This window comes from Macaca fascicularis, chromosome 6 (assembly GCF_037993035.2).
Source record: "Macaca fascicularis isolate 582-1 chromosome 6, T2T-MFA8v1.1".
In the NCBI taxonomy this organism is placed as follows: Eukaryota; Metazoa; Chordata; class Mammalia; order Primates; family Cercopithecidae; genus Macaca; species Macaca fascicularis.
This window is the reverse complement of record NC_088380.1, coordinates 185721516-185748552: the sequence shown is the minus strand read 5'-3', so window position 1 is coordinate 185748552 and position 27037 is coordinate 185721516. Positions and strand designations below refer to the sequence as shown.

Sequence of the window (27037 nt, the reverse complement as noted above, 5' to 3'; positions counted from 1 at the left end):
GAACAATCTGATTTTTAGGTTGAAAATTTAATTTGTAATACATAATTATTTTATTGAATGATATATACCAATATATTGTTTTATTGAACAATATATACCAACAGGAAAACAGTAAAATTTCTTTGTAGTTCTTTTTGTCCTCAGGTCAACTCATCTTGAAATCTCTACACAAAAATTCATATGATGAAAATTTAAAATTTTGAGTTGATCTATACCATATACCACTAAGAACCATAAAGCAGGATATTACATAATAATGTGGAATTTCTAGAGCTGAAAAGGCTAGACACTATGTAACTTGAAGCGGAATGGGGACTGGAAAACATACAAGTTTCTTGACTGTTCAATGCTCTCAAAGAAAGTTATGTAAGAAAATAAAATATTTTCATTTTTTATAGATCTTAGAAATTATATTACTGAAATAACTGACTTTACAGCCTGGAACAGACTGAACTATGTTACTAACAAAATATCTTCTGATCTTGAAAGACTAATTGCACCTTAATTTTTAAAAATATAACCATGTCAGCTTTAATTAAGAATTCTAGCATCTGTAGTATTTGGCAAAATACCAGAACAGTTTCAGACACCAAGAACAGAAATAACCTTTTTAGTTCTCCTTAAGAACTCTTCTTACAGACTCGCCCAAAGCCCTACTCCCAAGAATCAGTCCTTCAGTTTCTCAAGCCAGAAATGACTAAATAATCTTTGAATCATCTATTCTATCAGATAATTCTTCCTAAAATAGTCTTCAAATTGGTCATTTGCTCCTCAGAAATATACAGTGAATTAATATGTCCATCATCATATCCAAACTCCTGCAGTCTTAGACAGCATTCAAAGTCTCTGACAGGGTAACTACACCTTTCATTTCAAATATTTTTATTTTATCCTATCAGGAGCCCTCTACACCAGGTCCCTGCAAATACTAGATTTACTCTTCCTCTGAGCCTTTTGCTCCTGCATTACTCTTGGCCTTGCCTTCCAAGAGTACTTCATTTCCACGTATTATTACATCTCTCCTTGAGACTTGGATAATTTCTTTTTGCTCTAAGTTCTTAGAACACAACGTTGGGCACTTCATCAGTCTTCTGCTTACTACGGAAGAAACCTGATCTTATATACACATACACATACATCATGATATATCATGACTAAGTAGAATTTATTTCAGGAATGAAACATTGGGTAACACCAAAATTCAGACAATTATCTATTAAAAGAATGAAGAGAAAAACAAAATGATCATTTCAACCAATGCAGAAAATGGACATGACAAAATATCACTCCCTTTTATGATAAAAACTCACATCACACTAGGAATATGAGGGAATGTCCTTATTCTGGTAACAGGGATCCACAAACAATTTTTTTGGTGGGGGCAGGGGTGGGGGGCGTGCATGGGGGAGGCAGAGTCTTGCTCTTTCCCCAAGCTGGAGTGCAGTGGTGGGATCATAGCTCACTGCAGCTTCAACCTCCTGAGTTCAAGCAATTCTCTTACCTCAGCATCCCAAGTAGCTGGGACTACAGATGTGCACCACTATGCCTGGCTAATTTTGTTGCTGTTGTTGTTGCTCAGGCTGGTCTCGAACTCCTGGGCTCAAGCAATCTTCTTGTCTTGGACTCCCAAAGTGCTGGGATTACAGGTGTGAGCCACCATGCCCAGCCTGGAAAGAAAGCTAACATAATATTAAATAGAGAAATATACTTATCGTTTCTATTCAACAATGTACTGGCCTGTGCTAGTGCTATAACGTAAGAAAAATAAATAAAATGTATTATGATTGGAAAGGAGAAATAGAACGGAAATTATTTAGATGATCGTATGTGCAGAATATCCAAAAGAATCTACAAGCAAGCTATTAGAAATAAGTAAATTTAGCTAGGTTGCTGAATACAAGGTCAATATACAAAAACCAATTATACTTCTATATACTAGTAACAAACAGGAATGAAGTTTTAAAATACAATTTGCAATAATACCGTGAACACATCATGCCTCCTTGCCACTGAACAAGCTTTTCCCCAATTTGTAATGCCTTTCCATCTACCTCCACATGCCTGTTGAATTCTGACATTTCTTTCCAGTCTCTTCAGATTTACCACTTTTTAAAAAGCATTTTCTCTCCCTTCCTGAGTTTTCAAACTTTAATTCACAAGCAAATTTTTTTCTTATAATTAAAAATAACAACTATCAAATACATGAAACTGACAAACATGGTGATTTCTTATTGAAACAAGGGTAGGAAATAAAACTCAAGAGCCTTGACTTCCCAAGAAACCTCCAGGGCAAGGACTGAAACTCATTAAGCACCCAAATACCCAAATTGCGACTCTTAGCAACAACTTAAAAAATGAAGTCTTTCTCCTATCTTAGAGAACATGAGTCAGCAGGCAGAAAATTCCTTCACCTCCAAATCACTTACCTGTATTCCCATCTTTATGTGGGCTTTTCCCTCCCTGAAGTTAAGGTTAATTCCTCCACCTATGCTATGACTCGAATTTATTTCAGAAAAGTTGTTCCTCCCAGCGATGTCTTCTTTAATCCACCCTCAACAAGTATATACATTAAATCATTAATAGAAATGCTCCCTAAGTCATTCTTCCCTTCAATTATATTTGAAATACAGTCTTCAACAGTCTACTTGTTCACCCTCCTTCAATGAAATTTCTCTTGCCAAAGTCTACAATTATCTCCTTATTTACCAATTTACTCTCCTTATTACTTCATTTATAGCACCTGACACTACTGCCCATCTGAGATTCATTTATCCCTTGGGCTCAGTGACATCACTCTTCTGCCTTCTCTCCTACATAAAGGGCCATTCCTTTTCATCCTTGCACAATTCTTTCATCTACTTCTTGTATATTGATGTTTTCCTGGGTTGTACCCATGATCCCTTTCTCATTTCAATCTATACATTCTCATGGTCAATTTACATGTGCCAAGCTTTTCACTACTAACTATATCTTAAGTACTCCTAACTCAAGCCATCCAGCTCAAATTGACCTTTTGGGTTTGGATGACTAATTTAACATGTATAAAATCAAACTGTTTACCCCTATATTGCCTACAAGGCATATCACACCACCATCTATCCAGGTAACTAAGGCACAAACCTAGCAGTTAATCTACCCTGTGTGTCAATCACCTTCCCCAATTATTTGATTTCAAAAACTATGCCCTATCTATTCTTACTACATTAGCATGTGCAACATATTCTTCACTGACTATCCTTGCTTAAGCTTAGAGCCTCCTTCACTCATCACTGGAGGCTGAATTCTAGGCTTCAGTCTGTTCAGCAATCTTCAATCTCCTAAATTCATCTTCTACACATTCATGCAATACAGGTTCCATTACTTAAAATCGATACTTGGTACCCTAAATGTCAGAATAAAATTCAAATTCCTTAGTTTGGCAAGTAAGACCTTTTGTTACCTAGCCACTGCCTTCTTCTCAAGCTTTAGTATCTTTTTTCATTACTTCCTATATTGTCTACAAATGTAGTATGCTGTTACCCACCCATACTATACCTTCACATATGTGGTTCTCTCTATTTAGAATCTCACTTTATGAAGAATACCTACTATTCTTCCAAAACTGGGCTCAGACATCATGGTCTCTGGGACACTATTGCTGGTCTCTCCTGGTTTGCTTGGTTAGTCTTCCATATTTCTGCATCCCATGCAAATCTCTCCATTTGTATTCTGCAACACAGTATCATAGCTTAACTATTTACCTGTGAAAACCCCTTTAACACATAATAATTTGCTTACTCCCTTTAACCTTCTCGTCTCCATCCACTCAATTCGTGACTTAAGGTCTGTTTCTTTCTTCATTAAATTTCTAGAGCTCAGGATAATATCTGGCCCAAACTCGGGCATAAACAAACATTACTAAGTAAATCAGTTTTGAAATTTATAATTATTTCTAAAGCATTTCCTTTGCAGTCTGAAACCTTAAAAACCCTATGAGGAAAACAAACTTTTCTTTCATAAACTGATTCCTTTTGAAAATTGTCACAAGTGATAGGCTCTTTAAACAATTAGGATTTCATCTGCAGCCAACTAAAAAAATATTAATAGCTTTAACCTTGAAGTGATTGCCTCAACAAACAAAATGCTTCAACCTAAACTATCTAACATTACTGTTCAGAGCATAGCAAGTATGGTTTCATAATAAATATGACTTCAAGACAATAAAGAAAAACTTCTGAAAACAAAACTAGGAAATGTGTAGCAAATATGGGAGGCTATTAGATGTCTGGAAATGACTAGAACGAAGAAGGTAACAGATTTTTTTTTTTTTAATAAAAGTCATGCATGAAGTTTGACAATAGGTCAGGAAAAGGTAAATTCCAGACACTAAGAGGTCGTTCAGTTAGTTTTCATCTCTTATTTGGTCCTTTGCTCTAATACTGCGTGTGTGTGTGTGTGTGTGTGTATATATATATATATTAGGAGAAAGCGCGAATGTAGTCCCCCACTACCATAAATTATGCAGTCGAGCTTTCCACATTTTGGCAAACTGAAGGGGTCGGCACATCCAGAGGGCAATAGATAAGCCTTGCTCTGGGAAAACCACCTTCGTGATCATGGTGTCTCCCCTGCCAGGTAAGTATATATTGCATATATTTTTAAGACCAATTGTTTTGTTTGCTATGAAAATGTCTGCTGTAGGGCGGGGCGCGGTGGCTCAAGCCTGTAATCCCAGCACTTTGGGAGGCCGAGACGGGCGGATCACGAGGTCAGGAGATCGAGACCATCCTGGCTAACACGGTGAAACCCCGTCTCTATTAAAAAATACAAAAAACTAGCCGGGCGAGGTGGCGGCGCCTGTAGTCCCAGCTACTCGGGAGGCTGAGGCAGGAGAATGGCGGGAACCCGGGAGGCGGAACTTGCAGTGAGCTGAGATCTGGCCACTGCACTCCAGCCCGGGCAGCAGAGCGAGACTCCGTCTCAAAAAAAAAAAAAAAGAAAATGTCTGCTGTAATAAATATACTTATATTTATATAATAGTAGCTTACACAATTGTTTTTCTAATGAAAAATTCAGCACCTCCACACCCAGACTGTTCTCATTTTTGCATGTCATAGATAGCATATATTATATAGAGATTTATAAACATACCTTTTATCTTACAAATGGCCAATTTCAATGTCTGCAACAGTGAACTGTCTTGGGATATTTTAAAAACTGACAAGCATAAAAGCTTTCCCGATAGTTATTATATAGCTAAAGTTTATTCTTAAAACTTAGTATCTGGTGAGAAGTACACGTTTTCTCATAGTCATTATATTTAATAAATCACTCTCAAGCATGTATTCTCTGATGAGCTTTGGTTTAAGGTTTTCACACATGCATATCGGCTTTTAAGGAGTCCTCTTCAGTATGAATTTTATAATGATTCATGAGGGATGACCTCTGGCTAAAGAGTTTCCCACATGCATTACATTCATAAGGTTTCTCTCCAGTATGAATTCTTTGATGTGCAATAAGTGATGAGCTTTGTCTAAAAGTTTTTCCACATGTATTACACTTAAAGGGTTTTTCTCCTGTATGAATCCTCTGATGTTGAATCAGAGCTGCACTTTGGCCAAAAGACATCCCACATTCTACACATCGATATGGTTTCTCTCCAGTATGAATTCTCTGGTGATTACTAAGCGATGAGTTACACCTGAAAGTTTTCCCACACTCATTACATTTATAGGGTCTTTCTCCAGTATGCATTCTCTGATGCTGAATGAGAGCTGAACTCTGTCTGAAGGCTTTTCCACATACTTTACATTTACAGGGTTTCTCTCCGGTATGAATTCGCTCATGAATAATAAGTGTTGAGTGGGAACTTAAGGCTTTACCACATTCATTACAAGTATACAATTTCTCTCCAGTATGAATTATTCGGTGTCTATTAAGTCGTGAAATAGAAGTAAAGCCTTTCCCACATTCATTGCATCGATAGGGCTTTTCTCCAGTGTGAATTCTTTCATGTTGAATAAGAGATGCACTCTGGCTGAAGGCTCTCCCACATTCACTACATTTGAAAGGTTTCTCTCCTGTGTGAATTCTCTGATGATAACGAAGGGATGAGCTAGACTTAAAGGTGTTGCCACATTCATTACATAAGTAGGACTTCTTTCTGAGATGAATTTTCTGACTTCCAGAAAGGGATGTGCTGCAACTAGATGCCTTCCTACCTGGATTATATTTATTAGGATTTCCTTGAGCATGGATTTTTTGATGTATAAAAAGGCCTGACCTTCGGCTGAAGGATTTACCACATTCTTTACATCTATAGCATTTCTCCACAGTATGGGTTCTTAGATGCTTACAAAGGGATGCACTATGGCTGAAGGCTTTCCCACATTCTTTACATATATAGGGTTTCTCTCCTGTGTGAGTTCTTTGATGCTGAATCAGAGCAGAACTTTGGCTGAAAGCTTTTAAACATTCTTTACATTTAAATAATTTTTCTCCAGTGTGGTTTTTCTGATGTTTACGAAGGGATGAATTGTGAATGAAGGATTTTTCACATGTACTGCATTTATAGCGTTTCTCTGCTGTTTTGATTTTTGATTGGTTAAGTAAATTTGAATTCTGCTTGAAACTATTTCTTTGTATTTCACATTTTGATGGAGTTTTTTCTCTAGCAAATCTCTGTTGCTTAATGAAGACTGATTTCAGGTAGAAGTTTTGGCCAAATTCAACATTTTTATGGCTTCTATCTACAGTAAGGATTTTTGTATGGGCAACTGAAAATATTTGTAAATTTTCATTTTTGTCCTGCTGTTTCTTTAATTTCTCTTCATATATGCAAGGTCTTTCTGGTATGAAGTTCCAGGGTTCAACCCTTTTCAGTCTTTTCCTCATCTGCTCCTGAAATGAATCCTGAGTTTGAGTTGACTTTGTCATTTTAGGTGTGCTCTTACATCCTGAAAAAAGAAAAAAAGAAAGCAACAGCCCATGATTCATGTGATAGACTGAGACTAAATGTGTAGAAGGGATTAATGATATCTCAGTAAGGGTTTGCTATATGACTAAAAGAGGACAATATTTTTAAAAACACTATATAAAATAATGGATGACAGCTGAACTGCTAAGTGAACAAATGAATAAGGCAAACTCATTTAAGACAGGTGAATGTGTAAGAGTGACCAAGAGAATGGAGCAGAGGGATTAGAGAAGGAGGAGGCATATGAATTTAGGAAATATAATCTGGTACCCAAAGCCTATGATGGTCTCATATATTACCCCATTCCTGTAATTATTTATACTTCTGAATGTCTTCCCTCCTTTTCCTACATTCCAAACTCCTTTGTATCCCTCAGATTCAGTTCAAATGTTAACTCCTCTGTGTACCTTTTCCTAACTTTGAGTTCCAACAACTCACTCCCCTTATTATAGCACTTATTATAGTACATTAAATGCATATAAGGAATAATATACATCTAGAGATGCTGAGAAAATGTTCAACAAAATTCAGCACCACAGACAATAAAAACACTCAAGCAAAAATGAACTGAGGGATACTTCCTCAATATGATAAAATACATAGACCTTTGTCCTAAAGCTAGTACCTACTAAATACACTAGAGGTATTTCTGCAATGCTCAAGAACAAGGCAAAGACACCCATTATTTTCCCTACAATTTAACACTGTACTAGACATATTAACCAATGCAATCAGGCAATATAAATCAATTACATATGAGTAAAGAGAAAGTAAAACTACCTCTACTTGCAGATAATATAATACTAAAAAGTCCAGAGAATGGATCAAGACCATCCTGGCCAACATAATGAAACCCCATCTCTACTAAAAATACAAAAATTATCTGGGCATTGTGGCGCACACCTGTAATCCTAGCTACTCGGGAGGCAGAGGCAGGAGAATTGTTTGAACCTGGGAGGTGGAGGCTGCAGTGAGCCGAGATTGTGCCTGGGTGACAGAGCGAGACTCCATCTCAAAAAAACAGTCCAGCGAATGAATGATAAAACTCACTCAGTGAAGTAGCTGGATATAAAATTGACACATTAAAATCAATAGCCTTAACTTATACTAAGAATCAGAGTAGTAAATTTATAAGTAATACGAAAAACCTATACAAGGGAAATTTTATACCAGTCTTGAATGACATATCTGATGAATGACATTAAAGTACATCTGAACAAATAATCACTTCTCCTATTCTTGGATGTAATAACATTATAAAAATGTCAGTGCATTAAGACAAGATATAGATAAGGATTTCTCAACCTCAGATGACATTTTGGGCTAATTTTTTAGTTGTGTGGATAGTGTGGGCTGCCCTGTGCATTGTGGAATGATTAGCAACATACTTGATCTCCACCCAACAGAAATCAGTAGCACCTGCCCCTCACAATTCCTCCCTCCAGGACTGTGACAAGCAAAAATCTTTCAAGACATTGACAAATGACAAAATCAGTCCTGGTAGATAATCATTGGAACAGATGAAACAGAAATAATCATGAATTGGCACCTGGTAGATAATCACTAGATAATCACTGGAACAGATGAAACAGAAATGATCATGAATTGGCCGGGTGTGGTGGCTCACACCTGTAATCCCAGCACTTTGGGAGGCTGAGGCAGGTGGATTACCTGAGGTCAGGAGTTTGAGACCTGCCTGGAAAACATGGCGAAACCCCATCTATACTAAAAATAACGAATATTAGCTGGGCGTGGTGGCGGGCACCTGTAATGCTAACAACTCGGGAGGCTGAGGCAGGAAAATCACTTGAACCTAGTGGGCAGAGGTTGCAGTGAGCCAAGATCATGCCATTGCACTCCAGCCTGGGTAACAAGAGCAAAACTGCATCTCAAAAAAAAAAAAAAAAAATTGACCATGAGTTGACAACTGCTGAAATTGGGTGATGGGCTAGGTATAGTGGCTTCTCCCTGTAATCCCAGCAATTTGGGAGGCCAAGGAGAGCCCATGAGTTCGAGATCAGCCTGTGCAATACAGTAACATCAAACAAACAAACAAGCAAAATAAATTAGCTGGGCATAGTGGCACTCGTCTGCAGTCCTAGCTACACAAGAGGCTGACACAGGAGGATCACTTGAGCCCAGGAGGCTACAATAAGCCATGATTATGTAATTCCATCCAGCCTGGGTGACAAAGTAAGAGACCCTATCTTTAAAAAAAAAAAAGAGAGAAAAGAAAAAGAAAAAGAGGCCGGGTGCGGTGGCTCATACCTGTAATCCCAAAACTTTGGGAGGCCGAGGCAGGCAGATCATGAGGTCAAGAGATCGAGGCCATCCTGACCAACATAGTGAAACCCCGTCTCTACTGAAAATACAAAAATTAGCTGGGTGTGGTGGCATGCCCCTGTAGTCCCAGCTATTCAAGAGGCTGAGGCAGGAGAATCGCTTGAACCCAAGAGGCAGAGGTTGCAGTGAGCCAAGATGGCTCCACTGCACTCAAGCCTGGCAAGAGAGTGAGACTCTTAAAAAATAAAATAAAATAAAATAAAAAAAAGAAAAGAAAGAAATTGGATGATGAATACATGGGAAGTCATATTATATTACTTTATGACGGAGTCTCGCTTTGTCGCCCAGGCTGGAGTACAGTGGTGTGATCTCAACTCACTGCAACCTCCACCTCCCAGGTTCACGCCATCCTCTCACCTCAGCCTCCCTAGTCGCTGGGACTACAAGCACCCACCACTATGCCCGGCTAATTTTGTTTCTGTATTTTTAGTAGAGATGGGGTTTCACCATGTTAGCCAGGATGGTCTCAATCTCCTGACCTCGTGATCCACCCGCCTTGGCCTCCCGAAGTGCTGGGATTACAGGCGTGAGCCACCATGCCCAGCCTATTCTACTTTCATATATGCTCGAACTTTTCTACAACAAAACTAAAAATGAAGTTTTCTTCCACTTTCTGTCCTTCCTTGTAACAGGAGTGAGTGGGTTAATCTTTTTCCTTTTATAGCCCATACCTACTAAGAAAGATGTAATTTTAAAACTCTGGTTTCTGGGCCGGGCATGGCAGCTCATGCCTGTAATCCTAGCACTTTGGGAGGCCGATGCGGGCGGATCATGGGAGGTCAGGAGTTCAAGGCCATCCTGATCAACATGTTAAAACCCTGTCTCTTCTAAAACACAAAAATTAGCCGGGCATGATGGCGGATGCCTGTAATCCCACCTACTTGGGAGGCTGAGACAGGAGAATGGCTTGAACCTGGGAAATGGTGATTGCAGTGAGCCAAGATTGGGCCACCGCACTCCAGCCTGGGCAGCTGAGCAAGACTCTGTCTCAAAAAAAATACAAAAACAACAACAACAACAACAACAAAACCTCTCATTTCTGCAAAGAAATCAGCACACAGGCTGGGCACAGCGGCTCCCATCTGTAATCCTAGCACTTTGGGAGGCCAAGGCAGGCAGATCTCTTAAGGTCAGAAGTTTGAGACCAGCCTAGCCAACATGGTGAAACCCCATCTCTACTAAACACAAAAATTAGTTGTGTGTGGTGGCACACGCCTGTAATCCCAGCTACTCGGGAGGCTGAGAGGAAGAATCACTTGAACCTGGGAGGCAGAGGCTGAAATGAGCCGAGATGGCACCACTGCACTCCAGCCTGGGCAACAGAGCGAGACTCCAGCTCAAAAAAAAAAAAAAGCAGCACACACAGACAAGGTCCTAAAATATACATACTTTAAAAACATACTTTCAGCTGGGTGTAGTGGCTCACACCCATAATCTCAGCACTTTGGGAGGCCAAGGCAAGTGCATCATTTGAGGTCAGGAGTTCGAGACCAGCCTGACCAATATGGTGAAACCCCATCTCTACTAAAAATACAAAATTAGCCAGGTGTGGTAGTGCATGCCTGTAATCCCAGCTACTTGGGAGGCTAAGGCAGGAGAATCACTTGAACCCAAGAAGCAGAGGTTGCAGTGAGCCAAGATTGTGCCTCCCGCCTGGGTAACAGGAGCAAAACTCCATCTCAAAAACAAACAAACAAACAAACAAACAACAAAAAAAAACTTCCAAGTGGAAAATTTAAATATTTATCAAATGACAAAATGTATGTTTCTTTCTTTCTTTCCAGAGCAGGAGTGGAAGTTTATTTTAAAAGGCTTTAGAACAGAAAAGAAAGGCAAGTATGCTTGGAAGAGACCTAAATGGGCACTGAGGTTAAGTGCCATAAAATGTACATTTAAAGAGTAAATAACAAAGCCTTCTGGGGAGCTGAAGATAATGACGGATGTGTGACGAGCAACCTATCAAAATCTCTTCCCCAAATGATAAGAATTAACGTCATAACTGTGACTTTCATGCAAGACCTCATCCTCAGTATGCTACCCAGTAGACATCAGTAGCACTCCCCATCAAAACTCCAGATGGTGGCATACAACATACATACTTGAAGACAGAAAATGCCAAAAGGGCAAAATAAATGTAAGGTAAAAGAAAAAGTGGATGTCAGGGAAGATGGTAGACTAGGAAGCACCAAGGTTCTATCTATCCACCTAGACAACTGAGCTGTCACAATCTGTCTGATACAACTATTTTGAAACTCTGGAAACTATTTGAAGGCTTGTAAGCTTCTAGGGGAAGGCCTGGCCAGTTGAGTGAAATTAATTTCAGTTGGCAGCAGCTACCCATCTCCAATCTCTAAATCTCCTGGCTTCAAGCCGTACTAGCATCCCTAGATTGGCCTTTGGTGGCCAAAGTGGCAATAAAGACCTTGTTCTCCAATAACGGGGATCTGGGTTCTGACTGCAAATTACTGCTTTAAGTCACGGAGATGCAGACACAAATCCAGGCTGCATTTTTGCAATCCCCACTGACCTGATGTGGCTTCCAGAGGATTTAAGGAACAGTACCCACTTTTTTCCTCTTCTGTTCCCCTTTTTCTGCTTTGGGGAATCAGACATTTAAGGATAAGGACATTTGGCATGGTGGCTCACACCTGTAACCCCAGCACTTTGGAAGGCCGAGGTGGGCGGATCACTTGAGGTCAGGAGTTCGAGACCAGCCTGGCCAACATGCAGAAATCTTGTCTCTACTAAAAACATAAAAATTAGCCAGGTGTGGTGGCAGGTCCCTGTAATCCCAGCTACTCAGGAGGCTGAGGCAGAAGAATCGCTTAAACCCAAAAGGTGGAGGTTGCAGTAAGCTGAGATTGCGCCCCTGCACTCCAGCCTGGGCAGCAGAGCAAGACTCCATCTCAAAAACAAAACAAAACAAAACAAAAAGCAACTGCACACAGGGGGAATTTAGAAAGTCACTGCACAAGACCAGGGAAGACGTGGGCTCAGAAAAAAATGTGAGAAGACCTACAGTTTATACTTCAGGCTAATTCCTGGACTAGTGCCACCCTATAGCAACAAGAAAACAAAAACCAAACCAAAACAAAACCCAGCAAATCTTATGGAAGTGGGAAGATCTAATCCTGAGTTACAACATTGTAAGACAAAAAAAAAAAAAAAAAGGCATAAAAAAATAGGAAAGTATGGTTCAGTCAACAGAACAAAATAAACAGAAAACATCTGTGGAGAAGACCAGATGGTGGCATGCGACACAAAGACAACTATCATGAAGATGCTCAGAGCTAAAGGGAAACATGAACGACTCACGGAAATGATGAACAAATCCAACTATCAATACAAAGAAAACAACAAGAAACCAAGAGGAAATTCTAGGATTTCAAAGTATAACAACCGAAATGAAAATTTCACTAGGGAAATTCAAAAGGTTTAAGCAGGCCATAGGGAAAATCAACAAACTTTAAGATAGGACAATTAAAATTACTTGAGTCTAAGGAAGAAAAAGAAGAAAATATTTGAAAAGTGAGCAGAACTTAAGGGCCATGTAGGGATGCCATCAAGCAGGCCGAAATATGCATCGTCCTGGGACCCCAGCATGACCACAGCAGCCCTGCCTAGGCTCCGGGCCAGTAGCACTCTGTACTTCCCCAGGTCAGAGCTCCCAAAGGGAGAGGCAGGCTGCTACTTCTGCTGTGCCACAGCCCTCACTGCTGTTGCCCTCAGGCTCTGGAGGGTGCACAGTGATTAGGGACTGGAACAGAACTCCAAGAAGAACACAGCCTCCCCACAAAAAGTGGCCAGACTGCTTCCCACACAGGTCTCCATTTCCACTTCTCCTCACTGGACAGGGTCCCCCTGACCTGGGACTCCAGCACAACCATCAAGCCTACCTGAATGCTTCAGTTGGAGGTGGCTCTGCCTTTCTCTGAGGAGGAAATGTGAGAACCCACAGCCCCTCCACCACTGTAGCTGAAATGGTACCACTATCCACCCTTGGCTTGGGGAAGGAACCCAGGGCCCGGTCGCTACGCTGGTACCTCTGGTACACCACAGCCACCACGTGGAGATGAGCCCAGTCTCTCTACCTTGTGAGCTCCCATACCCAACTCCTCACCAGGCAGGGACCCTGGCTTTGGACAGCAGAACAGCCGTCCCTCCCCTGGCTGAGTACTCCCACTGGTAGCGGCTCTGTGCTTCCCTGAGGAAGGGCTCCCAGAGGCAAATGATAGCCCCTATGCCACTGCCACAGCGGCAGTCCTGCACCTGCTGCCCTCGGTCTGGGGAAGAAACAGTGAAGCCTTCACTTGCGCTTCCAGCATGCCACAGTCACCATACGGACGGGAGCTCAGTCTCCTCTCCCTGTGAGCACTAATCCCTGACTCTTCACCAGGCAGATCCCCCACCTCAGGCCGGCAGTGCAGCCACCTCACCCCTCGGTTGAAGATTCCCAGTAGCAGTGGCTCCATGTTTCTGAGGTGGAACTGACAGAGGCAATCGGAAGTCCCTCTGTCGCTGCCACTGCAGTGCTATTGCCCTTGCTACCCTTGGACTGGGGAAGGAACAAAAACCCTGAGTACTTTAGCTGTACCTCCAGGAAGCTGCAGTTGCCATAAGCAGCAGTCCGTCTGTCTTGCTGGTGACCTCCCTTCCCCTGCCAGCTCCTCCTGTTCCTCCCCAGGCAGGGCCTCCCTCCCCATCTTGGGCACCGGGCAGCCACCCACCCTGGGCCAACTGCACTGATGGACAGTGGTTCTGCATCTCTTTAGGGTAGAGAGGCCCACAGACAAGTGAAGGGCTCTCTGTCACAACCACCGCCAACCAAGTCCCTTCCCCTGTTGCCTCCAAGCTAGGGAGGGAACATAAACCGAGATCACCCCAGAGCTGTGGTGGGCAGCCTGGCAGTGCCAAGCTGAGATGTGCAGCCAGCACTCAAGTGGGAGAGGAGCCCACATTTTCAGAGCACTGAGGGACCTATAATCCCAGCATTTTGGGAGGCTGACATGGGAGGATGGCTTGAGGCCAAGAGTTCAAAAACAGCCTGGGCAGCATAGCAAGACCTCCATCTCTACAAACACAAGTAAAATGAAACAGGGCTTACAAGATGGTGGCCACACTTCCATCTTGTAAGCAGTCACTTTTTAAAACCATTCCAGGCCATGTGATAAGGGCTGCTGCTAAGCCCCACAGCATTCTGTGCAAATGAGGAAAAGACAGCCCTCCCTGAGTGCAGTCGCAGCTCCGGCAAACCTTGCTGAGCAACCCCTCCGCTCACCACCCCGCACAATTCAGCCTGCCCAAGATGGCTTCTCGCAGTAAGGAAACAAAGCAGGCCGGGCGTGGTGGCTCACACCTGTAATCCCAGCCCTTTGGGAGGCTGAGGCGGACAGATCACTTGGGGTCAGTTCGAGACCAGCCTGACCAACGTGGCAAAACCCAGTCTCTACTAAAAAAAAAGCCAGAAATTAGCCCGGCATGGTGGTGTGCGCCTGTAATCCCAGCTACTTGAGAGACTGAAGCACAAGAATCGCTTGAACCTGGGAGGAGGGCACTGCAGTGAGCTGAGATCACGCCAATGCACTCCAGCCTGGGCCACAGAGCAAGAGTCCAGCTCAAAAGAAAGTAACTTTGTACAAGTACATTTTGAGGCCACTGGAGGTTCCAGAGAATCCTATCACTGGGAGCACAAGTTTTTCCATCACTGGCTGTTCAAAGGGTAGGTTTTTGTCTAAAATATTTTCTTTCTATTTTAAAGTTACATAAACACAGACAGGGTCTATGTTACCAAGGTTGGTCTCGAAACTCCTGAGCTCAAGTGATCCTCCCACCTCAGCCTCCCAAAGTGCTGGAATTACAGGCATGAGCCACCACACCCAGCCTACAGGTTGAGTGTTTGGCTTGAGCTAGAGTTAATAATCTGAGATAATTCCAGGAACATCCCAGTCCTTCAACCACACTCTCAATGAAGTGAGCTCTCATGGGAAAAGGAAGCTGTCCTGAGGCAATCTTAGTCCAGGCATACAGGAGCCCCACCAGGGGTGCAGCAGAGATGCAAGCACATGTCAGCACCCTAGGAATGCCATCTGACTTCCATCTGACAAGAAGAGGAAGAAGGTCATCCCACCAAGAGGAACTGGGCAGAAAACAGCTCTGAAGTCCTTCCTTACTCAATAAACTGCTCACGGTTTTCCCGCAGGGCCATCCTCTCGAATCTGAAAAGGGACTGACTGACAACACTACCAGGTGCCCGGCATCCCTCTGGACAGCTCTGGACTCCAGTCATATTTTCAGTCTGTTAATACTTCTCTCTAGAGGAAAGACTTACTCAGCCATCAGATGCTCCCCAGTTAAGGGGGAAAGGAACAATTCTTTCTTCTCTTCCTCATCTTCCACACCAGATTCAGCCCACACATAATGGCCAGACTGACGCCCCTCTTAAATCTTACCTGGTTCCCTGCTGCTTGCATTCCGCTTACTTTGTGGTGGCTTCTGGCAGTTCATTAAATTTTAATTTAATAAAAAATTAAATAATAAATTAATTTAATAAAAATTAATTTAATAAAAAATTAGTGTATTTCTATCAAAGGAGATTAAAAACACAAGTGTGGTTCCCCTATTAAAAAAAAAAAAGTTCAAGCTATCATCACGAGGAAGCTCTCCCCAGCACAGGGCCATGGGGACCAAGGCTGCCCTGCAGCTCCTCACTGTAACTTGTTTTTCTTCACAGTTGCCCCAAACTGGAAACAAATGTCACACAACACAAATGTCCTTCCACGAGTGCGTAAACTGTGGTACATCTGTGCAATGGAATTCTAGTCAAGAGCAAAAAGGAATGAAATTTTGATATTTGTAACAACTAGGGAAAATCTTTTATTATTATCATTATTATTATTTTTTGAGACGGAATCTCGCTCTGTCGCCCAGGCTGGAGTGCAGTGGCACGATCTCGGCTCACTACAAGCTCCGCCTCCTGGGTTCACGCCATTCTCCTGCCTCAGCTTCCCGAGTAGCTGGTACTACAGGCACCCACCACCACGCCCAGCTAATTTTTTTTGTATTTTTAGTAGAGACAGGGTTTCACCATGTTAGCCAGGATGGTCTTGATCTCCTGACCTTGTGATCCAACCGCCTCAGCCTCCCAAAGTGCTGGGATCACAGGCATGAGCCACTGTGCCCGGCCATGAACCCCATTTGTTAGGCCTGGGGCAATTCTTCAGTCCTTTGATCCCAGGTCCTTCCTCAGGGAAGCCTTTGCTGGTGCCAACTGCCTGCTCTGCACTCTCAAAGCACCAAGTGTCTTTCCCACGTGGTCCTCACTGGAACGTGTCCTTCTGTGCCTTGTGTGCAATGAGTGTGTTCACCTTGTCCCCTACTAGATCGTGCACTCCAGAAGCGCAAGACCTGCATCCCTTTTTCTGCCCAGTGCTATACAAGGGACAACAAAGCTGTGGGCGAGGGTTCAACCTCGATCCCCCAGAGCCAGAGTCCCCCCAGCTCAACCGCTCTCAGTCCCCCAACCGCGCTCAGTCCCCCAACCGCGCTCAGTCCCCCAACCGCTCTCAGTCCCCCAACCGCGCTCAGTCCCCCACTGCCACAATGGCCCCTCCCCATTTCTCTCCTCTGATTACTTCTCGGGCTCTGTCAGATTCCTCCTGCTTAAGCACCTCACAAATGCTGTTTCCTGAAATTCGGGCCTCCACCCGGCCAGCTCCAGGTTTCCAATGCCCCTGTCACACTGATGGCTCCCTGACCTCTCTTGAGTCTCGGCCCTGTCACTTACACACCTGCCCACCAGCGATCTCCACCCGACTACTTCACTCACATCTCACGTGAGATCCATCACACACACACCTGCTCCTGTGCCCTGATCATGTGGGCACCTCCTCCTCCCCCCTCACAAACTCACGGCAAGTGCCGTCATCCAGACCCTCCCACCTCCTGCCTCCCTCCATGACTGCAATGACTCTGCAAGGCTTCCCGCCTCTAGTTTTGCCTCACTTTCAATCACAATACTCCCAAAGTGACCATCTGTATTAAGTTCGAATCACATGGCAACGTCATGAATATGTTCTCTTTGTGAAAATTTAAAACATTACATGTAAATAACATCTCCTTTCATGGACCCATTCTCAATCCTATTCCAAGTGTCACTAATGTCACCAGCTAAGGTGTGTCATCCTAACCTTTCTCTCCGGGCTTACATGCACATGACACATACACATAATTTTCACTGAACATAGATGGTGGTGTCCTAACAATGCTCTGTAACTTGCTGGGAGCTCTGTCCACGTCCCTGGACTCTTGTTTTCAGGGTGGTGATGCTCGCCAGAGTAAGGACACGCCGCAGGTCCCTTAGCTGTTCTTACACTGATGGAGACTCAACTGTTTCTGATTCAGACCAACTTTTCTAAGATACCAAGAACCATACGATTCCCTGCCCAAATCCTTCAATTATTTCCAGTGCTCCATGGGACAGTTTCCACCTCTTAGAACTGCGCCAAAGCTCTTACCACGCGGCCCTTTCCCAGCTTTCTATTTTCTTCCTCACCTCCTCCTTTCCCAAATACACACTGAGCTTCAGCCAGAGTGATTATTTGAAATTCCTTAAATATACTATGTTTGCTGACTGAATACATGAAAATACAGCCCCATTCTAAAACAACAGGAAAGAATAAGAAAAGAGATTCTGAGAGATTCATGGGGAAGTGATTACAAGGGAGTAATCGTAGTGGGCTTCCCCTTCCCCACCCCTTCTTGAGGTCTGAGAATCCTCAAAGGAGTTTCCCGACCAACACTCCTACCTCCTCTCATTAACCAGACCGCTGTCTGAGGCAATTCCCGAGCACCTTGGGCCACCCACTTACCCAGAGAGGAGTCGCCAGAACTGTCTTTCTCCACCTTCCAGGGATCTTCTCCTTGCTGCAACAGGGAGATCACTTTCGGTTTGGTAAATGGGAGCCCTGCACGTAGACAAAAAAAAAAAGTCTTGGTCTTGGTTTTGACACAACAAAGCATGCCCTGATTACTAGGGTACCGTGGCTTTTCTATAGAAGGAATGTTGCATGTATAGATGTAATTAAAACTTATAAACTGGCATCTATAGAATGATGTATCAAGTAACTTCTTTTATAATGAGAAAACATCATATGATTCCCTTTTTTTTTTTTTTTTTTTTTTTTTTTTTTTTTTTTTGAGACGGAGTCTCGCTCTGTCACCGGGCTGGAGTGCAGTGGCCGGACCTTTTGAAGGTGAATTTTACAAGATTCATCTGACTGGAAAAGAGAAGTGGGAAAGGCAATGGTAGGTGGATGAAGAAGGATGAGGTAAGCCCTCTGCTGAGAGATGAGCAAACAAACCACAGAACAATCAAAGCAGGAAAATACTACCTGAACTATGAGAGAATTTCTAATGTGAAATTGTGTAGCAGGAAGGGGATAATTATCAATACCCATCTGCCAACACACAGAACAATTCCATACTTATTAGGAGAAAGAAAGTTTTCAATGTTTATTTATAGAGATTTGATTTGTATAATACCTAAACTCAGCTCAAATTTTTCAGTGACCAACCACTTTTATTCAGGGAAGGAGGTGCTGAGCTATCTCAATTTTCGAATTCTGTTTCTACAGGGGAAACTTCCTTACCCAGTGAGACCAGGTTCCTGTAGTTCTCCAGCATCACATCCCGGTACAAGTTTCTCTGAGAAGGAGCCAGCTTTCTCCACTCATCCCGGGTAAAGAGCACGGCCACGTCCTCGAACGTCAGTGACACCTGTAAGGACAAGTTGTTCCAGCTCACCCAGGACCCCCCTCACAGAGTGGACGGGATGGCAGTGGGGAAGACAGGCTACCCATGATAACAGTTCTGATACTATTCAAGCTTCTGAAGGTTCCAGATCATTCCTTTAATGAACAATTTGCCAGTAACAAATATATACTGAGCGGCACACAGCGAGATTCAGGCCTTGTGCAGCCACTGTAAGAGATGGGTAGAGGGATTACGGCCATTAGTGGGAGTCTTAATTAGAATAATCTTTTGTTGGCAATTTGATAATAGGTAAAAAGTTAGAACTGTGTATAATCTTTAACTCACCAATTACTTTAAAAACAGTGCACAAAAATACCAGCACAGGGATACTTATCATGGTGTCAGTAGCAAAAAAAACTGGTAACAACCTAAATACTCACTGATAGAGGCTGGGTTAAATAACTTATGGCACTACCTGTGTGCTGATTCAAGCGTGAAGATAATGATGAAAATCAGAATACCTCTCTTTTAGTGAATGCTTTACATGGGCCAGACACTATATTTAGAGCTTTATATTAATCATTAGCATATACCTTATCTAACCTTCACAATTACCTTATGAAAAAGATAGTTATTGTTCCATTTTACATCAAAGAAAGCAAAGTCACTGAGAGGCTAAGAAATTTAAAGTTGGCTGGGTGTGGTGGCTCACGCCTATAATCCCAGCACTTTGGGAGGCAGAGGTGGGTGGATCACGAGGTCAAGAGATTCAGACCATCCTGGCCAACATGGTGAAACCCCATCTCTACTAAAAATAAAAACATTAGCCAGGCATGGTGGTGTGCACCTGTAGTCCCAGCTACTCGGGAGGCTGAGGCAGGAGAATTGCTTAAACCCAGGAGGCGGAGGATGCAGTGATCCAAGATCATGCCACTGCACTCCAGCCTGGAAACCGAAAGAGACTCCATCTCAAAAAAGAAAAAGAAAATGTGTTTAAAGTCACACAGCTGTTCAGTGGTATAGCTGGGATTCCAATCCAGGCAGATGTCTTAGGCTCCATTCAAAAGTACTCTAAAACTGCCTCTCAAAATCTACCACATAGTTAATAAGATAATCTGCACAATGCACTTAAAATCATATCGGGCTCACATTAAAGGTTCAAATGTTAGCTATTATCACATTAATACAAATAGTAGGCAATCATTAGAGCTGATGGCATAAATTGCTATTTGTTGACATAAAAAGACACCCATGAAAATGTTAAGTACAAAGTACGTTATGTATCACCGTTTCTGAGTTTGTCCTCATTCAAAAAAATGTTTCTGGCCGGGTGTGGTGGCTCATGCCTGTAATCCTAGCACTTTGGGAGGCCGAAGTGGGTGGATTACCTGAGCTCAGGAGTTCGAGACCAGCCTGGGCAACATGGTGAAATCCTGTCTCTACTAAAATACCAAAAATTAGCTGGGTGTGGTGGCAGGCGCCTGTAATCCCAGCTTCTCGGGAGGTTGAGGCAGGAGAACTGCTTGAACCCAGAAGACAGAACTTGCAGTGAGCCTAGATTGCGCCACTGCACTCCAGCCTGGGTGACAGAGTGAGACTCCCTCTCCAAAAAAAAAAAAAAAAAATTCTATATACATAGAAAATTATTGAGACATGCAATAAACTGAATGACAGTGATTATCTCCAGATGGTGGGGTTAAGGGTGATTTTATTTTCTGCTGTATATATGAAATACGTAGAGCATACAGTCATGTGTCACATTCGTGATGGAGGTACATTCTGAGAACACATTGTGAAGCCACTTCATCACTGTGGGAATATAAGAGACAAACCTGGGTAGAACGGCCTCCTACACACCCAGGCTATATATATGGTACAGCCTATTGCTCCTAGGCTGCAAACCTGTGCCACAGGTTACCAAACTGAACACTGTAGGGAACGGTAAGCCAACGCTAAGTGTCTGTGTATGTAAATATACTTAAACATAGAAAAGTCATGGTATGTAAATATACTTAAACATAGAAAAGGCATGGTAAACTACAGTATAAAAGAGAAGAAATGGTACACCTGTATAGGGCACTTGCCATGAATGGAGCGTGCAGGAATGGAAGTTGCCTGGCTGAGTGAGCGGTGAGTGAATGTGCAACTTAGGACACTACTGTGCAAGACGGTAGACATTTTAAACACTGCACGCTTAGGCTACACTACATTTATTGTAGACATTTTAAACACTGTACGCTTAGGCTACGCTAAATTTATTTTTCAAAAGTTTTCTTTAACAACAAATTATCCTTAGCTTACTGTAACTTTTACTTTCTCAACTTGTTAATTTTTTCAAACTTTGACTCTTTGGTAGTAACACTTATCTTAAACACATTGTCTAGCTGTACAAAAATATTTTCTTTCTTTATATCCTTATTCTACATGCTTTCTCCTATTTTAAAAGCTTTTATTTTTACTTTAAAAAATTTTTTGTTAAAAACTAGGACATAAATATGCACATCAGTCTAGGCCTACAGAGGATCAGCATCATCAACACCACTGTCTTCCACCTCTACATCCTGTCCCACTGGAAGGGCTTCAGGGGCAATGGCACACATGCAGCTGTCACCTCCTAGGAGAACAAAGCTTTCTTCTGGATACCTCCTGAAGAACCTGCCTGAGGCTGTTACACTTAACTTTTTAAAAACAAGCAAAAGGAAGACACTGTAAAATAACAAGAACAGTACAACAGATACATAAACCAGCAACACAGTCAGATATTATCAAGTATTACGAACTGCACAGTTGCATATGTTGTATACTTTCATAGGACTGGCAGGCTGCACGGTAGGTCTGTTTATACCAGCATCACCACAAAACAGAGCAAAGCCTTGCATTATAATGTGACAATGGCTACTAAGTCAATAGGAGACAAGAATCTTTCAGCTATGTTTTAAACTTAGGGGACTACTGTCACATTTATGGTCTTTCATTGACCAAAACATCATTACCAACACACGACTATATAAACATACACATAAGTATGCACATATATATACACATGTATTCATAAACATAAATATATACACACATCTACAAATGTATATATATAAAGGTATTACTCTCTAAAGTTTAGACCATGACCCTGCAATATTTTTATGGTGAGAAAGAGCATCAAATTATTTGCATGTTGGGGAAGAGTACAAGAAATGATCTGTGTTCTCAAAGAATGTATGATCTGACTGGCAGACTAGAAAATGCATGAAATAATGTGAACAATGAAAAACAACTGTGTAGCTGGATAGGGCCCTGAGACAAGAACACAAGGTCCAGGGCAGCCAAGATCCCAGGTCATGTGCTTTGCTAGAGGTAGTAGCAGGATCATAACTCCAGTTTTCTAATTGTGAACTCTGTACTCTCTCATTGGTCTTAAAATTCCCTTCACTGATTTTGACACACAGGTCTACACATTACTGACACATGGGCAGCAAGAATAGACAGGAAGGATGCCACAGAGACTCACTCAAACACAGGGATGGAGAAGGTTCTGCTCAGGAGAGCAGCTTGCCTCTGTGGGAACAGAATAGGAATACCTTGAAGGACAGAGAGCATCTCAAATGCACAACAGCCTGTTCTGGCCACGCCCTCAGATCACACTCCACTGTGCTGGCCAGTCTAAAAGATAATGCTGCCAGGCGTGGTGGCTCACACCTTTAATCCCAGCACTCTGGGAGGCGGAGGCTGGTGGATCACGAGGTGAGGAGATTGAGGCCATCCTGGTCAACATGGCGAAACCCCGTCTCTACTAAAATACAAAAAAAAAATTAGCCAGGCATGGTAGCATGTGCCTGTAGTCCTAGCTACTCAGGGGGCTGAGGCAGGGGAATCACTTGAACCTGGAAGGCAGAGGTTGGAGTGAGCCGAGGTCATGTCACTGCACTCCACTCCAGCCAGGCAACAGAGCAAGACTGCCTCTCAAAAAACAAAAACAAAAGCAAGAGAATGCCAGAGCGCAGAAGAACCCTGGTATCACGTGGCTGGATCTGCCCATACTCGGAAAGACACACCACAGGAACGATTTACTGGGTGGTCCGAGGGAACGCAGAGCCAGATGCACTTGGACTGTGCTCAGGTTACTTAACTTTTCTGAGCCTCAGTTTCCTCACATGTAAAACAAGAATTGTAATTGTCGTGTTACTGTGAGAGTGAAGGAACAAATGTAAAGACCTCAGCTCACTCCCTGGTGTGCTAGACACTCAGTGGACACTATTATTGTTAGACAAAAAAATGAATAAAGAATAACATCTTCTGGGTCCGAAACACATTGTACAGCGGTTTCTATCAACATTAACATGAATATGAATATATTAATGCGATAACGTCACTCTGCATCCATGACCACCACATACTGAGCAGTAACTACTCAGAGACCAGCCCTGATCCAAACACTTTCCATACACCAACTCATGTGATCCCCTCATCTATGCTGGGAGGTGGGCACAGTTGTTATTCCCATTTTATAGGTGAGAAAACTGAGGCACAGAGAGGTGAAGCCCAAGGCCCACAAACAGCAACAGAGGAGATGGGTTAAAACGCTGCCACCCGGCTTGACAGCCCTACTTCCTAACTACCACATACACTACCTCTGCACTACTGATGTCCCATGAAACCCTTCCTGCGGCTACCTGAGGGGTCTCCTCTCTGTCCTGGGAGCCAAGTGACCACTCCAACTCTGTTCACTCTTGTCTCACCTAGAAAAGGTGGCCTCCTCATTCCCACTACACAAAAATGAAAACGGTCTACATCAGCTTTCAAGAGAGTGATACAAGCAAAGAATATGATTCACAAAGTTGAGAGAGAAAAAACTAAAAACTATGCATTGGAGAAGCCTGGGGAAAGGGTGGTGTTATGAGGATTGTCAGGGGTGAAAAGAAAAAGTCTTTCTGCAAAGGCTAGGAAAGGAGACAAGGCTGAGTGAAGGAGGCAGGGATTTTTCCCAGGTGTGCACGTCTGTTCTGTCCCTAGTGATACAGAGACTTGTAGTATCTTACTTGTCAAATTAGTCACGCAATGGATTGAAATTTAGTGAACAAAATGTGTTAATTAAAAAAGAACCACTAGACATGGACGGGGAGGGCGGCAGGTCCTCCCTACAGAATCCACCACTCATGAGGGCGGACCAGCTCCTCCAAGGGAAAAGGACTTGGGCTCCATCCTGGCTGAAGATGGTCCCGGTGAAGAACTTCAGTCAGCGGGGAAAATCCACCCACGAGGATCTGGAAGGACAATGAGCTCACCTGGGGCCTCGCTTCCCGCCGCCCCGCAGCCATGTCCTCTCCGGGCTCTCCCCTGAGGACGGTGCAGTCTCCAGCAGGCAGATCTGAGAAGGAAAAGGGAGCCGGGAAGAAGCCCCTTATGCTTTCCAGCCCCGGAACCCGCAGCTCTGACACCCCGACTCCCGCCGAGAAAGACCCCGGGCGCTCGCACAGGGAGTCGGAGGAGCCGGGAGCCCGCGGACCGGAGCAGCGCCGGCCGCCGTCCAGGCCCAGGTCTCACGGGCTTGGGGCTCACGGAGGGGACGCCGGACCCGCAGCGGCAGCACGACCCGCCGAGCCCGCCAGGGCCAGGGCTGCCCCGCGCCGCTGAGTCCCTCGGCGCCAGCTGGCACTACCAGCACCCGCCGCACCGCTCGAGAAACTGAGGCAGCGCCGGGGCACCTGCTCCGTTCACGGCCCTGCGAGGCCGGCCGGGACTCCCACAGCCACGGCCCCGGGGACGACTTCCCTCCGCCTCACGCCTTTCCCACCGGTTCCTCTCTCTCCCGCCAAGGAATCCTCTCCTGACCGCACAGAAAGCGGCTTTGAAGAGGAAAGCGCTGCGTGTCCGGGGGCGGGAAGGGCGGCCGTCCCGGGGACGGACTCAGAAACCGGGGCCGGCTGCCTCCGCCCTGCGCTCGGGGTCCCGGCGCCCCGAGCCCCGAGTCCGCGAGGCCCCCACGGCGGGTCAGGGTGGGCCCGGGAGGAGACGCCGGCCCCTCGTTCACGGCCGGCGGCGGCGAGCCAGAGACAGGAGCATCGGCAGCGGTGCCAGAGCCGCCCGCCAGGGGCGACAGTCCAGGTCCCCGCGCGGGGGCCGGTGACAGACGCGGGGGTGCCCACCCGCGCCCACAAAGGCCCTCGGAGCCCCGGCGGCCGCAGGCCCTCAGCCAGCCACGCCGCTCACCTCCCCAGAATCTGGCGTGCCCGGGCCGCGCCTCCCCGGCCGCACTCCGCAGGCGGGAGGCTCCAGAACCGCCCGGCCGGACTCCAGCCTCGTGACCCGGCTCCTCCGACGCCTGGGCGACCTCAGGCCCCGCGCCGCTCACCCGGCGGCGAAAGCTCCGGGCGCGCCTGGGACCTAGAGGAGCAGGGCGGCCGCGAAGGCCTCTGGGAAATGGAGTCCACCGGAGGACGCTGGCATCCCGGGAAGTGTAGTTCCACGCCTTTGGGGCGGGGTCGCGCTGAACTGTTAGGCGCCCAGACGCTACCGGAGGGCCCGGGTGAGCTGTAGGGTCCCAGGTTCCTGGTTCTTCGGAAGAGAAGGGGAGGTTCCCGGAGGGCAGTAACTTGCAACTCTGTGTCCGTGTGAATTTCAGGATGGCGCGGGCCGCACGAACACAACTGCTACACAGTTGGGAAAGGATCGTCTCCCGCAAAAGATGTTGACAAAGCTGGATTTCCATATGCAAAAGATGAACCTGTACCTAACCTTATACCATACGTAAAAATTAACTCAAGATTGATTAAAAACCTAAATGTGGGGCCAAAAATTTTTATAAACTACTAAAGTAAAAGGGAAAACGTAAGGATGTTGGAGATGGCAATGATTTCTTGAATATGTCATCAGAAGCACAGATAACAGCAAAAATAGGCAAATGGGACTACATCAAACTTAAAAACTTTAGCTAATCAAAGGAAACAGGCAATCTACAGAATAGACGAAAATACTTACATAACATATATCTGATTTGAAATATATACTGGATTTATATGGAACTTTTACAACTCAACAACGACAAAACCAAAACCTGATTTTAAAATGGACAAACGACTTGAATAGGCAATTCTCCAATGAAGATATGCAAATGAGCAACAAGCATATAAAAAGATGGTAAGCATCTCTAGGTATAAGAGAAATATGAACCCAAACTCAAGAAATCACTGCACCCCCATGAGGATGGCCACTATCAAAAGAATGTAAATTGGTACAATCATTACAGAAAATGGTATAGAGGTTCCTCAAAAAATTATAACTAGAGCTATATTAGGATACACCAATCCCACTTCTTTTTTTTTTTTTTTTTTTTTTTTTTTTGAGGCGGAGTCTCGCTCTGTCGCCCAGGCTGGAGTGCAGTGGCGCGATCTGGGCTCACTGCAAGCTCCGCCTCCCGGGTTCCCGCCATTCTCCTGCCTCAGCCTCCCGAGTAGCTGGGACTACAGGCGCCCGCCACCTCGCCCGGCTAATTTTTTTGTATTTTTAGTGGAGACGGGGTTTCATTGTGTTAGCCAGGATGGTCTCGATCTCCTGACCTCGTGATCCGCCCATCTCGGCCTCCCAAAGTGCTGGGATTACAGGCTTGAGCCACCGCGCCCGGCCAAATCCCACTTCTGGCTATAGATCCGGAGGAAATGAAACTCCACAGGATGCCTGCACTCCAGTAGCAGCAACATTATTCACCATGGCCAAGATAAGGAAACAACTATCTGTTGATGGATGAATAAAGGACATTGTTTTGTTTGTTTGTTTGTTTGAGAAGGAGTCTCACTCTGTCACCCAGGCTGGAGGGCAATGGCACAACCTCCGACTTCCAGGTTCAAGCAATTCTCCGCCTCAGCCTCCCAAGTAGCTGGGATTACAGGCACACACACCACCACGCCCGGCTAATTTTTGTATTTTTAATAGAGAGAGGATTTCACTATCTTGGCCAGGTTGGTCTTGAACTCCTGACCTCGTGATTCACCCTCCTAG

General features: G+C 44.3%; 2 protein-coding genes and 1 non-coding gene across 11 annotated transcripts in view; all 3 read right to left on the bottom strand.

Annotated features, from left to right (window-relative positions):
• The window catches only part of ZFP2 (ZFP2 zinc finger protein), a 52156-nt gene extending 45288 nt beyond the window's left edge, over positions 1 to 6868 (bottom strand). For 2 of the 6 annotated variants that reach the window (XM_073994930.1, XM_073994931.1), the window contains exons 1-3: positions 5131 to 6868; positions 3589 to 3708; positions 1502 to 1667 (exon numbers count right to left, since the gene is read on the bottom strand). In XM_073994930.1, the coding sequence (XP_073851031.1) occupies positions 1502 to 1509 (8 nt within the window). In that variant the 5' untranslated portion in view covers positions 1510 to 1667; positions 3589 to 3708; positions 5131 to 6868. Of the gene's footprint in view, positions 1 to 1501; positions 1668 to 3588; positions 3709 to 5130 lie in introns of those variants that run through there. The other 4 variants (XM_073994936.1, XM_073994939.1, XM_073994937.1 and 1 more) reach the window with 3 other exon arrangements.
• Positions 1147 to 25421, bottom strand: ZNF354B (zinc finger protein 354B). 4 transcript variants are annotated; one of them, XM_073994928.1, is made up of 8 exons: positions 25253 to 25421; positions 24328 to 24410; positions 22742 to 22832; positions 18946 to 19072; positions 18166 to 18261; positions 5131 to 6935; positions 3589 to 3708; positions 1147 to 1679 (listed from the first exon to the last, which is right to left on the bottom strand). In XM_073994928.1, the coding sequence occupies exons 4-6, from the start codon at positions 18977 to 18979 to the stop codon at positions 5353 to 5355; spliced, it is 1713 nt and encodes a 570-aa protein (XP_073851029.1). In that variant the 5' UTR covers positions 18980 to 19072; positions 22742 to 22832; positions 24328 to 24410; positions 25253 to 25421; the 3' UTR covers positions 1147 to 1679; positions 3589 to 3708; positions 5131 to 5352. The 4 variants fall into 4 exon arrangements, with proteins under 4 accessions (XP_073851029.1, XP_073851027.1, XP_073851028.1 ...); XM_073994926.1 differs by lacking the exon at positions 22742 to 22832; XM_073994927.1 differs by lacking the exon at positions 22742 to 22832 and having other exon boundaries at positions 1147 to 1667.
• LOC123574313 (U1 spliceosomal RNA) lies at positions 4459 to 4622 on the bottom strand. The gene has a single exon (XR_006699191.2). It is a non-coding gene; the product is annotated as a U1 spliceosomal RNA (small nuclear RNA).
• Positions 25422 to 27037: the final 1616 nt, after the last annotated feature.